The 16331-nt window shown below is 39.4% G+C and overlaps 1 protein-coding gene across 14 annotated transcripts in view; it reads left to right on the forward strand.

The window, feature by feature from the left end:
- MACF1 (microtubule actin crosslinking factor 1) overlaps positions 1-16331 on the forward strand; it is a 282110-nt gene that overhangs the window by 222148 nt on the left and 43631 nt on the right. For all 14 annotated transcript variants that reach the window (XM_024738722.1, XM_024738718.1, XM_024738727.1 and 11 more), the window contains 10 exons: positions 5089-5250; positions 5424-5594; positions 6239-6405; positions 9663-9822; positions 10169-10495; positions 11436-11520; positions 12023-12264; positions 13256-13462; positions 14828-14947; positions 15389-15496. In XM_024738722.1, the coding sequence (XP_024594490.1) occupies positions 5089-5250; positions 5424-5594; positions 6239-6405; positions 9663-9822; positions 10169-10495; positions 11436-11520; positions 12023-12264; positions 13256-13462; positions 14828-14947; positions 15389-15496 (1749 nt within the window). The remainder of the gene's footprint in view (positions 1-5088; positions 5251-5423; positions 5595-6238; positions 6406-9662; positions 9823-10168; positions 10496-11435; positions 11521-12022; positions 12265-13255; positions 13463-14827; positions 14948-15388; positions 15497-16331) is intronic.

The following is a 16331-nucleotide window of genomic DNA, read 5'->3' on the forward strand; positions in this document are numbered from 1 at the left end:
ATATTCAGAGAAACCCTTAATATCAGTCTCTGGGATCTCTGTTTCCCCATCTACAAAATGAGTAGGTGGGGCTAGGTAATCTCTAAGGATCCTTCCAGCTACAGGAGGTTGTCATTTTATGAAATATTGCCTGATATAAATGACAGGAGAAGGAAATAGTAGCCCAGCTGCAAAATCTATGATTTAAAATGAACTGCTTTAGATCCTCTGCATGTGTATGTACAAATGTGCACATGTATACATGGTTAAAATAGATATAAGCTTTCCAGTTGCAATGACAAGAAGGTGTGATAGAGGAAACAAAAGGCCAGAACTTGCTTGCTATTTCTGTAGTGGGATCCTAGGCCCACTAAGAACAATATGTGGTTATTTAAGCCCTCTCCTCATGTATAGACTTCCTTAGTCTTATTTCCAGTCGTTGGTTCAATGGAACAAAAAAACCTTTTGTATAAAAACAGTGGTTCTATAAAATTAAAATTTGCCAAGAAAGTCTTTTTAAGCAAAAATTGGGGAGCCCCGCAACTTCAGTGTTTGAATACTCAGCTGATCAGCAGAACTTTTATGGATTTGTTTGCTTTCTCTAACACCATTTCTATGCAAGGATTCATTCATTTACTGGATAAATATTTATTGTGTAGCTACTCTGAGCCAGGCACTGGGGCTTCTGCAGTGAATAGCATCGGCATGGTCCCTGCCCTTGTGGAACGTATACTGTAGTAGGGGAGGCAGACATTAAGCAAAAATGACACAAATACATGGTTACACATGTGGCAAATGCTTTGAATAAAAAATAAAGGTTATGATGAGAAACAATAGGGGTATTTAACTTCAATTGTGGTGTCAGGGAAGGAATTTTAAAAGTAAAACCTGAAGGATAAGTTATTTAGTTACTTAGAGAGTCAGAGGGAAGAGCATTCCAGACAAAGGAAATGGTAACTGGGAAGAACTTGGCATGTTAGAGCTAAAAGAAAGCCAAGTGGCTTGACCACAGTGAGCAAGGGTTCCGCAAGAGTGCCTTGCAGTAAACCTGGATAGTTAGGAAGGGGCCAGATGATGCAGGGGCTGAGAAAGAAGTCCTCAAAAGGATTTCTACCTTAAGAGCCGTAAGAAGCTATTGAAAGATTTTAAGTAGGGGAGTGAAATGATTTCATTTACATTTTTTAAAAGATGGCTCTCAGCTTAAAGATAGAGAAAACTGGTTCACACTGACAATAAACATTCTCAACATTATCCGGGGTTTATAAATCTCAGATTTCTTTTGTCTTATATTTGTTAGTTCGTATTATGATTATTGACATGGAATACAGAAAACACAGAGTGGTTTGCAACTTAAAAAAAAAAAATCACACTGGCTACTGTGTTTAGAGTGGATTGCAGGGGATCAAGGACAGAGTAAAGAAGCCTGCTAGATTACTGCAATTGTCCAGGTGGCTTGGACTAGAGAGATGTCAGTGGATTTGAAGACAATTGGATGGATCTAAGATACAGTTTGGAGGCAGAATCAATAAGACCTGATAATGGCTTTCATATTGGGAGGGAGTGAGGGGGAGTTATCAAGGATGGCTTCTAGTTCTGGTTTGCACAACTGAGTGGATGGGTGTTGGAGGGTGGAGGGAACAAAAAGTACTCATTAAACCGAGAAGGCATCTTGAGACCAAAAAAGGAGGCAGGTAGCTCCATATAATCAATGGATCAGTTTATTATAGGGTAACTTACTGTCAGGGTGGGATTAGACAGACAACTCGAAGCATTCGCAGCTGCACTCTGCCCCGCCCAGGGGGCTGCTGGGACAATTCTGCAGTTAACCTAGGGTTTGGGGTTTATGGGGTGGGGGCAGCAGGTGCTTGGAAACAGGACGTGCATTCATTCCTAAGTCAAGATTTATGAATGGGTACTAGTCTCATGGGCGCCAGGAATATATGTCAGCAAAGGTTTTCATCATTGTTTGGGGACTAACAGAGCATAGGGGCTACTGGGTCCTGATGATTATTAAACAATATCTGTTATCTACAAAGTCTGTGACAATAGAGAAGTGATTTACTGTACGTTACAGTCCTGGGTTGCGTCAGCAAAAGGACGCGAGAAGCTCTAAAGGCCCAAAATGGCGTCAGTTATGCTCACAGCCATACAATGGGAGCAGTAGTAAATTGCTTAGGGAAGAACAGACTTGGGGAAGAGGAAATTAGCAGGTTCGATTTTGGAATGGTTAAGTTCAAGATGCCTGTGATTCATTTGTATGGCAATACTAAGCAAGTAGTTGGATATCCAGATTTGAAATTCAAAAGATACATATAAATTTTAGAGTGATGAGCATTTATCATGGTAAGTATTTAAAGCCGTAGGAATGGATAGAATTGCCTAGAGGAGAGTGTGGAATGAGAAGAGGGCTCAGGACTGACATGCTACTCTTATCCCTACCCACAAAGGCTAGCATTTGGAGATGTAGAGGAGGAAGCGGGCAAAGGACATCAAAAAAGGATCAGTCAGGATGAAAACTGGGAGACTGTGGTGTTACCAAAGATAAAAGCATTTGAAGAAGTTCTTTGCGAAGTTTTCTGTTTTATGTCCCTGTTGCATCTTACGGCCTTGCAATAATTTTTATTAGTGTTCTGCTCTGGGAAATGTCTGCCAGCACTGGTTAGTTAATAACATGGCACAGTCCCACTGAAATAGTAAGGAGTAGGAATTTAACGTACCTTAAAAGCACTGGTTTTGCACAACAGCTTTATTTGGGAGTTGAGAGAAAAGGAACAAGTGTTTTCAAATTTACTTTCTTTAACATTCTGTTCACTGGTGTTCAGTATAAATATTTAAACAGTACTTAGTATCTAGAGGCACTTTCATATATTTTTTAACTTCTGGGGAAAAAAATGAGACAACTACCCATTCCCTGTCAACTTAATCCATAGAGTGGGCATGGGAAATGAAGTAACCTCTAATGCTTCTATGTGAAATGTTCACAAACAAAGTAAATCCAAATTTTAAGAAAAGAATTCGCTGTGTTATATGAAAGAGATTGTTAAGCTATTTAAATTTTATTTTTGCTTTTCTGTGTCATTTGCATTGATAGCCCATAGAGCTTCTTGCCAGGAGAGGAGGTATTCTCTGGGTTGCCCAGTACATTAGGCCCTAGCCACACGTGGCTGTTGACCCGATGCAATGTGGCTAGTGTGGTCGAGGAACTGAATTTCTAGTTAAAGAGCCACAAGTAGCTGTTGGCTACCATATTGGCACAACAGAGAAAGAATTAAATGTCAGTCATAGCATGAGACAGGATTTAATTACCGAGTAAAAGGGGGCTCTTCGGTGTGGACTTGACATCTTCTCTCTGTACCTTAGGCATTTCTGCTTTCTTTGCCTTTCCAACCCCTGCCCCACAGCCGTTTTGTTGCACTCAAGCAGCTTAAGCCGTGGGAGTTGTTTTTTCCCCCCTCTGCTCTGATTTTTCTGCAGTGAAAACATCTTTAACGCAAAATAGAATCATACATAGCACTTGCTTTCTCTGGGAACCATGCTGTCGGAGCAACAGTCATTTTTAACTGAACTGCCTTGTAGTGTTGCCTAACAAAATATGGTGTAGTCGGATTATAGTGTAAAATGAAGCCCACTGGTGAGTACCTGTATATAACCTTCCTTTTTCAGTGTTCCTTGGAGCCTTTCCTCCCTGGTGACTCACTTGTTCAGCCACAGACCACTCTTGCTAGAATCAGTTTCCTAATCCTAGTGTGATCTGTGGTCTCACATAGGCCAAAATTAGTCTTACCCAAACTTACAATTTTCTTTCACATTTATTTTTGTCCTCTTCGATTTTCTGTCATTCTTTGGCTTTAATTGGCTCACCTGTCTCACTGAAACTGAAGGAACTTTTTATGGAAGAGAAAAGAATGGAAATAGATCTAGACTAGTGGAAATATGGCTCATTTTATCCTCTGATAATTGAGAGAAATCTGATCTTAGGGACGAATATTTATCTCATTCTTTTCCTTAATGCCATTAGAGTGGCAAAAGTACTGTTCTCTTGTGACTCTTTGTTTCCTTTTAGAAAGTTCCGAGTAATAATGGACCTTGGGGCTTCCCTGGTGGCGCAGTGGTTGAGAGTCCGCCTGCCGATGCAGGGGACACGGGTTCGTGCCCCGGTCCGGGAAGATCCCACGTGCCGCGGAGCCGCTGGGCCCGTGAGCCATGGCCACTGGGCCTGCGCGTCCGGAGCCTGTGCTCCGCGGCGGGAGAGGCCGCAGCAGTGAGAGGCCCGCGCACCGGAAAAAAAAAAAAAAAATAATGGACCTTGACTGCATTAGAAAGAAACATTCACATTGCTTGTTACACTTGTTCATATTGTTTTAAAATTCCATTGTTTCATGGTGAACATGGATATATAGTATCATTATTTTAAAAGTATTTTATGTATACCTGCATCTTACTCAGAGTAGGTGCCTGAAGTTGTTAAGGACATCTCCCAGTATTACTGGCCCATTTCCCTTTGTAATCAGAAGAATACTATTTCAAGATTATTGGCCGTGTGTGGTCTATGGCCTTGGAACAGAATGGAGTTAAATAGCCACAGGGGGATTAAGCTATGAGGTTGGTGTTCTTCACACCATTAATATGTTTTGACTAATTGAGTTATTAGTCCAAGTCAGAGAAGAGCATTGCATGTATCAGTGGTCAATTAAAGCTATTCCCCAAGGTATTTTTAATCTTAAATACTAGTCAGTCTTCCCTTTTAGGACTGATAATGCATCACACTTTCATGATATCTTGAGGCTGGTGCTGCTTTTATTCTCTATAGCTTTTTGCATTAAAAATTAAGAAGATTAAAAAACAAACAAAAACAAACCATGAGTCATTGAGTTAAATGCCTAAGTAGTGCTGTAACTCTCTGTAATTACTTGTCCATAAGAGAATGTATGTATTGAAATATGAAACCACGTTTCCTTGATACTTTCCTGTACAAATGGCTCGTTTTCTCTTGTTATTCCTGGCCCTCCCTTGTTAAATCATAAATCTCCCAAGAATAACCAGTCACTGTGTGGTGTAGAGGATCTCATTGCCTTTAGATTAAATCTTCTTTGGCTTACAATTATCTAGATGTTTCAGAAAGAACAGGTGGATCCTCTTCAGTTGAAACTACAGCAGGTGAATGGACTCGGCCAGGGTTTGATCCAGAGTGCCGGAAAAAACTGTGATGTGCAGGGTTTGGAACATGACATGGAAGAGATCAACGCTCGGTGGAACACATTGAATAAAAAGGTGAGTATACTGGGGATGGAGGGCAGAGGAAAGAGACATTGCAATCTCTGGTTTCCCTGGCACCTGAATGCAAATAAAAATTTGCAGTTCCAGTCTGTAGTTACAAAAAGGGGTGAGTAGTCATTTAAAAGCTCTCTCCTTTCTCATAATGAACCTCCATGTCTGTGATACAGGTTGCACAAAGAATCGCACAACTCCAGGAGGCTTTGTTGCATTGTGGGAAGTTCCAAGATGCCTTGGAGCCGTTGCTCAGCTGGTTGGCAGACACTGAGGAGCTCATAGCCAATCAGAAACCCCCATCTGCTGAGTATAAAGTGGTGAAAGCACAGATCCAAGAACAGAAGGTAAGTGAGAATGTTGGGGCAGTGAACTGTAACAGCCGTAGGGAATGACAGACAACACATTTGCTTATGGTTTCAGGAGCATATTCAGGAGTTTTGGTAGAATCCTAACCTACCTTGTGTGATCCAGAAAAGAAAGACAGAAATTGATTTTCATCATCTTACTTTATAATCTCCTAGATTACCATGACACGTATTGAACTGAACCATTTTGCTTGTTCACTTATCCTATTTCAGTGTTGGAGGTTTTTTTTTTTTTTTTTTTTTTCTTAAGAGGTTTTTAGTGTTTTTTGGGTCAGCAATATTTAAATAATGTATATCATGTATAAGGCTCTATCTATATATGTATATATTTTTGGTTTAATTTCCATTACAGTGCCTTTTTCTCCTGGTTCAAACTAAGTTCCCTATCAGTCACATAATGATAGTCACTGCTCCATTTAAAACCCTAAGTGTATGAAAAGTTTATATGGGTGGTAGGAATTATATCTCATGTTTTGCCTTAGGATGAAAAAAAAAAACTTCATTATTCAATTAAACGTAGGGCTCAGTGGGGTGAGGTTTTGGATTTTGTTCATTTTCCTTGTTTCAGATTTTAAAGTGACCCCATGTTATCACTTTTCATTCCTTTTAAACATGTACATCAGTTGCTCCAGCGGCTCCTAGATGATCGAAAGGCCACAGTAGACATGCTTCAAGCAGAAGGAGGCAGAATAGCCCAGGCAGCTGAGCGGGCTGATAGAGAGAAGATCACTGGGCAGTTGGAGAGTCTTGAAAGTAGATGGACAGGACTACTCAGCAAGGCAGCAGCCAGGTAAAGCCACTGGGGTTTTGAGGAATATAGGTCCGAGGCGGTTTCTGACTTGTATCACTGAGGTGCTCTAAAAGCCCCTGGATGATTCATACAGTGCTTTGGTAGGTGTTTAACGGCTTTTGTCTTGAAGAGAGATAAGTTTTTAGAGGTGATCCTCATAACCAGAGTAACTCAGGAAATGAGCCTCAGCTACTCCATAAATTTCTGAGACCTGGAAGACTCATTGCTCTTTGGTGGTGTTCTGTTGCAATATGATCTTGGTTCCAAACAGCAGACGCAGATCCTACAATCCAGCCAAGTTATTTTCTGAGTTTTGGAAACAGATTTTTTCCATTCCTATTTATAAATAATGTTTTCGATACTTGGAATTGAAATTTATCATGTTCTTTTCTGTTAGCTTATCCTAGTATTAGATGTTCTTATATCTAGGAGCTGGTCTGTGGTTCTGTTAAATGAGCATTCAAGAGATGCATGGACTTTCTTCACTAAATGGCCACAAGACAGGCAGTATACTTTTCTCCTCCAAGGAAGTGCTTTCTCTTTCCATAGCTATAAGTTAGCCCAGTGTCACTTGAGCTTTTAATAAGTCACACCATGTCTTTACTTTTACCTTATACTGTTCTCAGTTTTAAAAATAAATGATAACTAATCAGAAATCAGGTTGAGAGTTGTAGAGCTGATCATGTATTATCTAGGTAGCCACGGGCCATCTTCAGATAACCTCCTCTTCAGTCTCTTTACTTCTACCCATCCGTGGCTTGCTTATTTCTTGTCTGAGCTACAAAGTATTTGCTTGCTCCACGTTAGTGGGAGAAACAAATGAAAGAATTCAACTTACTTTCATTTCCAAATTGCACCACTTTTCTTCTGCCTCTCCATCCATTTCCACTAATAAATAGCACCATTAACCTTGCAGTTTCCTAGGCTTAAAACCTCAACCTCATTTTTTACCCTTTTTTTCCCCCCTGCTTTGTGTCCCATATCTATCAGGCTGCTAAATTCTGTCCATTTCACTTCTACAGTGTCTTTCCTTTCTGTCCATTTCTCTAATTCCCACTCGCCTCAGTTCATGACTTACAAACTCTCACTTGGGCCAGTTCTCATGAGGTAGCTCACCTGATCATCACTGTACTGCTGCTTACCCTCAGGCCTTCCCCTCTTTGCATGCTCAGAGACATTTAATGACTCCCTGTTGCCTATAAAATAAAGTCTCTTTCATCCAACATTCAAAGCCCTCTACTGTTTGGCCCTAACCTATCTTTCTTAGTTTCCACTATTCTCATTCCTTGTGGGCACAGTAAACCGTATTCGGTTCTTCAGTATCTTCTGTCAGTTCCCTAATTCTGTCTTTGCTGATGGTGTTGCATCTTCCATGAAATACTTCTGTTCATCTCCCCTGCTTTTATGAAGGTTTTCTTTATTCCCCAAGCATAGAACAATTTCACTTTCCTCTTAACTGCCATAACTCATCATCTGTACCTTGTATTATGGTCATTAGTTTATGTACTTATCTCCTAGATCCTTAAGCTCACTGAAGTCTTGGTTTGTTCCTAATGTATCTTTTTATGACTCTTTCCTTCTACCCTACTTGCTTCCATCCTCCTAGTCTAACACAGTTTCTGAGCCAATATTTTAAAGAGAAATACCAAGAGCAGTGTCATTTGTTGTAGACATCCTAAAGACTTTTGTTTAGATTCTTTAATATTGGATTTTCGATGCCTCTGAATTATTTTAGCTCTTCTCTTTGCTACCCCAAATCCTATTACATTGATTTCTTCAAACTTACAGATTCCAAAATCAGAGGTGAGTAAGAAAGACATAGAAATTAGGGGCAATTTTTTTAAGAATGAAATTTTTTTAATTTAGAATTTAAAAAAGAACAGTTACATATATATGTCCAACTGAATCACTTTGCTGTACACCTGAAACTAACACAACATTGTTACTCAACTATACTCCAGTATGAAATATATTTTATTCTTTTTTTAAAAAAAGAATAAAATCTATAAGCAGGTCATTAACCAATTAAAATAACCCACCAGGCAATATTTTAAAAATGAAATTCTTGATTAATAATATTTAAGATTATATGTTTTAGTTGTATTATTAATTCAAGATGTATTTTGCAAGTGGACATAAACTAAGAAAGGAAGTTCTGTACTTTATATTGACATTTAAAAATAGCATCTAGAAATATATTTTTCTTTATACTCGAGCATAATTAAATTTCCAGATAATTAAGATGGCAGATCTTTATATTAAATCATTTCTTATTAAGATAAGTTTGTCCAGAGTAGGTGTTCAGTGAAGGTTTTCTGAAATAAAAGTCACATGCTTCCAGGGCCTTTTCAGATGACATAGCACTGAGTCTGTTTTTAATGCTCCAACGTCATCGTCATGGCCTTTGATTGTTAATCTGTGTGCTCATGCAGTTCTGCGGTGGTTTTTCTGTCTGTTGCTTATTAGGCTGCCTCCAGCATTCAGGCTTCCTCTCTCCTTTTGTAATTTGCTGATTTTAATCTGCAGGGTATTTGAAATCCAAGCTAAGTGTGGATGTTACATTAAATAAGATTTAAGATTCCAGATTTAAGATTCCATTTATAAAGTCCATAGATCTTTTGGCTGCTGTTTGCCTTGGCAAATTCAGCTAGTTTGAGGTCATTTTTTGCCTTGAATCAGAATTCAAAGTTATGCTCTGGGGCTTGAAATTACTAGAAGCCTGACTGGATTGGGGGAGATAGGAAGGGGGGTTCTCATTCATAGCTTGGTCTGCCTTTGCTCTTCAAATGCTCTCTCTTCTCGTCACTCACAAGTGAAGGTAGCAGTGATGGGGAAAGAGAAATGAAAACTGATGTTTTTTTTTTTACTCCTTTAAACTTTATTTTGGTCACCTTTACAGAGGATGCACGTACCACATCCAATAGGAGAAAGAGTAGTAGAAGGTCTGATTATAATCCTCATTGTACTATTGCTACCCAGTGGGCGACCTGGACAGATCTTTCTTTAAGCCTTCAGGGTTGTTTTTCTCTTTTGTAATAGTGGGATAATTCTGCCTACCTTACAAGGGCATGACAGAATCAAAATAAGGTACTGCTTATGAAAGCCTTTAAAACAGCAAAGTGCTGTTTATGTGTGTTCTGTTTACTATTGATATTTCAAATGTGCCTCATTAAGGTTGGTCTTTTACTGAATATAGTTCTATTATCAGTCTTAATGTGACTTTTTGCCTGAGCAGCTTGTTCTATATATTTGTGTAGGCAAAAACAGCTGGAAGATATCCTGGTTCTGGCCAAACAATTCCATGAGACAGCTGAGCCTATTTCTGACTTCTTATCTGTCACGGAGAAAAAGCTCGCTAACTCAGAGCCTGTTGGCACTCAGGCCGCCAAAGTACAGCAGCAGATAGTTCGCCACAAGGTAGGAGGTAGTTACGGTAAATGGAAACACAGAACTGGGACCAGAAAGCCTAGAAAACTGCCCGCAGCATTCTATAAGATGTGTTTTGTGGGGGGGGGTTTAATAAGTTTAATTTAAAATATGGTCCAGTTATTAATTGGACTAGTCACATTCTTGAAGTAAAAATAGCAATGGCCTAATAGGCTGCTATCAGGAAAAGCTGCTTTTGTTCTCTGTTTTTATGTTATTTTTGCCCTTCAGTAGGTGAACTTTTATATTATTATTATATCATTTGTGATTCATTGTTTCATGTCTACTTTTCATTTATTTTGTTTCTGTTATTCATTTTTTCCATCTGGATTTCCAGGCTCTGGAGGAAGAAATAGAAAGCCATGCAACAGATGTGCACCAGGCAGTCAAAATTGGGCAGTCCCTCTCCTCCCTGACATGTTCTGCAGAGCAGGGTGTACTGTCTGAAAAGCTAGACTCATTGCAGGCCCGATTCAGTGAGATTCAAGACCGGTGCTGTCGGAAAGCAGCCCTGCTTGAACAAGCACTGTCTAACGCTAGGCTGTTCGGGGAGGATGAGGTGGAGGTGCTCAACTGGCTGGCTGAGGTTGAGGACAAGCTCAGTTCAGTGTTCGTAAAGGATTACAGACAGGATGTCCTGCAGAAGCAGCATGCTGACCACCTGGTATTCGTGTTTTCCATTCTTATTATGTTACTAAGTTATTTTGTAATTTTGATTCATGTTTCTCTTCATTTCTCTCTCTTTTTTTAAATTCCAAACATTTCAACTTTATTTTATACACAAGTGCATAGTTACAGACTGGACTAATCTATTTTTTGATGATTTACATGGAAATACTTGTACTTAACAGACTGAATCAATAATCCTAGAAGATGATCCAGAATGTAATCGGGCCATCTCAATTCCAGCTCATGTTTTACATCATCAAGGAATTATCATTCAGTTTCCACTTGAGCAGTTATGTGAAAGAATGTTCTGTAACAAAACCAGATTACCTAAATAGTAGTGCCTAGGGTTTTTTAATGGTTCTAGAATTTATATACTCAAATTCCAGGGATTCTGTGTCATCTGAGTAGAAACAACAATTTGCCCCTTTTTGTTTTCGTTTTTGTGACATTTCCTTGGGGATGGTAAAAATCAGCAAAGCAGTTTTTTGGTTTTAATAATCTTAGATTCTTCTGCTTCGTTGACTTCAGGTATTGAGAGTTTTTAACCAGGATCCTGATTTAAGTCAGCCCGTTCTTGCTGACTTTCTTCTGTTGAACTTTCCGCCTTATTCTTTATTTTGGACATAGTAGACATTTTTGCTGAATTCTACTTCTACCTTTCTTGGGTTCACGTTTGGTACCAATAGATTAGTAAAGTGGATTTAGTCCTAAGTCTCTTCTCATCAAAGGAAAGTTTGCCTATAAGTAGCTGATTTCATTGTTTTGAGTAATTAAAGAAGGGGGTAACCAAAGAGAAAATGAAGGAATCAAATATCTCATGTTTAAACTAAACTGGTATTGATCTCTTTACTTTAAATTTGGTCTCTTAAAGGGCTCACATTTCTTTCCCTTTGTTGTGCCATAGTTTTAGGATTAATGGTATTCTTTCCTTTCAGGCTTTAAATGAAGAAATTGTTAATAGAAAGAAGAATGTAGATCAAGCTATTAAAAACGGCCAGGCTCTTCTAAAACAAACCACAGGTACTTTGAAAAGTGCATCTCTTAGCACGTCTATGGTCCCACAGACAATTACATCAGCACCCTGCAGTAGCCACTTCTCTTTGCAGATAGGAGGAGCTTAGTACTCACTAAGATTGTATTACCACGTGCTCCCAGGTGACGGGCAGCTTGGGTTCCTATTTCCTGCTCAATTTTTGAAAACTAAAACACTGTTGTCTCAGATCTGGTTATAGATGAAGGCTCCCCCTGCCCTCCAATATGGTGAATGCCAGCATTTACTGAAAGGTGCTGAGAATGTGTAGGAACACCTGCAGTCAAACTCAGATCTTAATAATCTCAGAAGTCACTTCTTCTGTTGATTGAAGGTTTATTTCCCACCTCCCTTAGTGTGGGATGCTAGGTGAAACCACTGCCATAGGGAGAGAGCATCTATAAAAGTTGAGCTCTGATTTGAAGAAAGGGAGGTTAAGAGGGCTCCCTCATATCCTATTAAATGTGAATAATTGTGTGCTGTCTCCCACAGGTGAAGAGGTATTGCTTATCCAAGAGAAACTGGATGGCATAAAGACTCGCTATGCAGACATAACACTCACTAGCTCCAAGGCCCTGAGAACCTTAGAGCAAGCTCGGCAGCTGGCCGCCAAGTTCCAGTCCACGTATGAGGAACTGACCTGGTGGCTGAGGGGAGTGGAGGAGGAGCTGGCAGCCAGTGGAGGACAGTCTCCCACAGGGGAGCAAATACCCCAGTTTCAGCAAAGGCAGAAGGTGAGCTGTCATTTCACACTGTAAAGGGAAAAAATTTTTCCTCTTAGAATACTTAAGTTCAAATTCTTGTGTTTAATACCAACTATCTATACCTTAAGTGTAAACCAAAAATTTCTGCCTGCCTCATTTTTTGTTTATTCTTGGAAAATAAAATTTGATATACAGACCTATATAAGAGCACTTGTTATGGTCTGAAGAAGAGAAAAGATTGACTCTCAAAACCCTAGGAAGGGCTTCCCTGATGGCGCAGTGGTTAAGAATCCACCTGCCAATGCAGGGGACACGGGTTCGAGCCCCGGTCCAAGAAGATCCCACATGCCGTGGAGCAGCTAAGCCCACAACTACTGAAGCTCGCGCACCTAGAGCCCGTGCTCTGCAACAAGAGAAGCCACCGCAGTGAGAAGCCCGCACACTACAACAAAGAGTAGCCCCCGCTCGCTGCAACTAGAGGAAGCCTGCACTCAGCAATGAAGACCCAACGCAGCCAAAAATAAATAAATAAAACTAATGTTTTAAAAAACTGTTAAAAAAACCGTAAGAAGCTTGCTTTATATGCAACATTTTAGAATTTACTGTCATAGTTCATTCTCTAAAAGAGTACTTCATGGTTATGTTTGATTCTCCTGCAGGATCTAGTGCAGTTCTAGATGTGCAGAAATACTGTGTAGGTACTTGTTGAGGTAAATACCTATGATTAAAGCATTATTTATCATTTCTACTGAAATAAGGAGAAAAAAAGCAAAAAGCACCATTCATGTTACCCAGAGACAGTCTGGCTTGAGAAGTCTTGCAGACAGTTCTAAGCGGCTAAGCCTAAAGTCAGGCTGTGGAGTGATTGAAAAATCTGAGACAAGAAAAAAAATAAATAAGTGAAGGAAGGAGGTCAGAACCCTGCTGGGATGTGTGGTAGAGAGAGCACTTTCCACCCAGCACAGCTGCTAATGGGCTTAATTTAGCAAGGGATGGCCTGAAAACTCTTTTCCCTCTTTAGGAGCTAAAGAAGGAGGTCATGGAGCACAGGCTGGTGTTGGACACAGTGAATGAGGTGAGCCGTGCTCTCTTAGAGCTGGTGCCCTGGAGAGCCAGAGAAGGGCTGGATAAACTTGTGTCTGATGCCAATGAGCAGTACAAGCTGGTCAGTGACACTGTTGGACAAAGGGTGGATGAAATCGATGCTGCTATTCAGAGATCACAACAGGTAATCTTTATAAACACCTCTGCATTAATATTTTAGGCAGCGTGAAGTACAAAACTATGACCCACATAAATATGGGCTCAGGAATAGGAATAAATGAGATCAAGCTAAATCTGATGCAACGAATCATTTAAGTGGTGGGAACTGATTAGGTAAAGGTAAGTGAGGATGGATCTAGGTTTGACCAAAAATACTTGACCGCTTTGAGCAGAAAAGAACCTGGAGAAGAGAGTGTGTGAGCCCTTTCCTTGCTACTGCCCTGCTAAGAGGCAGATGGTGATGGGGGTAGATAATATGTAGATCCGAAAGGTCCAAGTGCATCACAGTCTTAGTTTGACATAATCAGCTGTTTTAGCATTAGATGGAAAAGGGGACAGAACCAAGAACTATAATTACTATCAAATATGCTAACCAAAATAGCAGAGCCATCCAAAATAGAACCCTCCCAAGTAAACACAGGTGTCATATTTCCCTCAATCCTTTTTCCTTCCTACTTTCTGGGAAAAGTTATTTGCTTTTCTTTGTAGCTGGATATGCACCTATTAATGTGCCATGGTGCAAAAAATAATATAACATGACTCCTTGAGTTCATAGTGATAAGCAAATGCTTTCTGAACCACAGAGAAGTTTGCTCTGATGCCAAGTGCATTCCTGTTATGTCTTAATTAATATCCCTCATCCTGGCCAGATATTTCAGTGTGAAATTTACCACGCTTGGGAACTCACTTTCCTTTAAGTATTAGTGTAATTTGGCAACGTTGACAAGGAAGAGGTAAAAGATTGAGGGACCTCATTAAACAATGGTCACATAGAACATGTTCCTAGGTTTTGTATTTGTTGATGGCATTGCATACGTTATTGCATTCTATTTAAAGGTTTGGTGTTCTTCTGGGGCCTTAGGGTTCTTCAGCTGAGCAAGTACTTCAAGTTAACTTGACTCAGCCCTCTGCCGCCATGTTAGTTTGTATTTAAACACATGACTGCTACTGTTTAGAGCATGGGTAGGAAAGAGGATTGGCAGAAAAAGAGCACAGCCTCAAAAAAGTACTCTCATTAGAAAGTGTATTTCTTTTGAAGAGTCTTGGTTTCCATGGTTGTTTCTAGCTGTAGAACCACTCACTGGGTTCTGTAACGTCTTTCTAAAGAAGTTGAAATAAGATCAACTCATATTTGTTGAAGTATAATCAACTCTAAATTGTCTGCATCTTGATTTGTGATTTTATGAAATTCTCACCAATTTTGGCTTTACTTTGTGAGATGTAAACTGTATTACTGAAAATCTAGGCCTTTCTATGTTGAATAAATTAGAATTCTCAGAAGGAGGACGTTGGCTGTAATATGTCCATTTTTCTTCAATATGTCTGTTAGTATGAGCAAGCTGCTGATGCAGAGCTAGCTTGGGTTGCTGAAACAAAACGGAAACTGCTGGCGCTGGGTCCAATCCGCTTGGAACAGGACCAGACCACAGCTCAGCTGCAGGTACAGAAGGTAAGTGATGTATTCACTGTGTCCTGAGCTAGAAGAATCATCAGTCTCTTAAGAGTGACTAGCAGAGAGTTTCTGACTATCCCAGGTAAAGTAGAATGAGTCAGTGTCATGATGGTGGGTAGAGACTAATTATATAAATATTTGGTTAGGATGAGGAAGAGATTTTTTGCTTTGTGAAAAGGGTAGAAATAGGCCCATTAATCCAGGAAAGAGTAGTTAGCAATTTTCTTCCTGGTTTTCAGGAGGGAAGATATTCTTGTAAGCTACTAAAAGATAAGCATTGAAGTTGTGTGGATAGGCAAAGTGTCAAACTTTATAAGAACAGTTTTTGATGTGGCTTTTTTAAAGCAAAGAATTTTTCATAGGGTATGTCTAACTTTTCACTAACACAGGTGCGGGCTTCTTACATTTCTTGACTTAACAATAGTTTACTTTTCAAAGGCTTTCTCCATTGACATCATTCGACACAAAGATTCCATGGACGAACTATTCAGTCATCGTGGTGAAATCTTTGGCACATGTGGGGAGGAGCAAAAAGCTATGTTACAGGTAAACTACATTTATTTATTCACCATATTGTTCTTATCTTGATCATGGTGAATTAGAAGTACAATTGTGAAATGATAGTTTAAGAAGTTTTTTTTTCCCTCTGTTACTGGTAGTGATAACTTAAGTCCAGCTTGATGTTCTGGGGCATTGAGACTCCTAACCCTGTGTTCACAGATGTCTAAACAGCCGTACTGTATAATGTGAAATACACTGCAAATCCATCTTCTTTATAACAGAGGAATTGCTACTCATCCTCAGTCCCTAATGAGTTATCTTTGAGTTACCTTTCCAGGTAGATATATTTTTCAGAACCGTGTGCAGATATTAATTCCTGCTTCAGGTCCTTCTGAAAAATCATTACCCATTTCTAAAAGAATTGACCAACAGAGTCCGTTTGTATACCAGTTTTGTTTTTTATAAAGGGTATGGGTAACCACTGTTTCCTCAGAAGTCTTCATAAATTGAGCTGCTCATCCTAAACATATAAAGCATAAATGCCAGGTTTGTGGAGACTTTTATCAGAGGGAAAAAGACAAATGAAACTTGATGAGCAAATACCCATCTTAGCCCCTGAGAGATTCAGTCAAACTGGCCTGTTACAATAGTGCTGTATCTAAAGCTGTGAAAGGTATTCACTAAAAGGTTAATTTTGGTGTGTTGTGCCTGTGCTATTTTACTGTTTGTGAAACTACTTTCATATTTTAAAAATTATAAAATTATGTATATGTATGATAGAAAAATTCAGTTGAGTATAAAGAAAATAAAAATCACTTGTAATCTTACTAGATTAATCCATATTTTTTAGCATTTTAGTGTGTATTCCTTTAAACTTTTT

The sequence above is a fragment of the Neophocaena asiaeorientalis genome, unplaced genomic scaffold (genome assembly GCF_003031525.2).
Source record: "Neophocaena asiaeorientalis asiaeorientalis breed wild unplaced genomic scaffold, Neophocaena_asiaeorientalis_V1.1 scaffold106, whole genome shotgun sequence".
Classification (NCBI taxonomy): domain Eukaryota; kingdom Metazoa; phylum Chordata; class Mammalia; order Artiodactyla; family Phocoenidae; genus Neophocaena; species Neophocaena asiaeorientalis.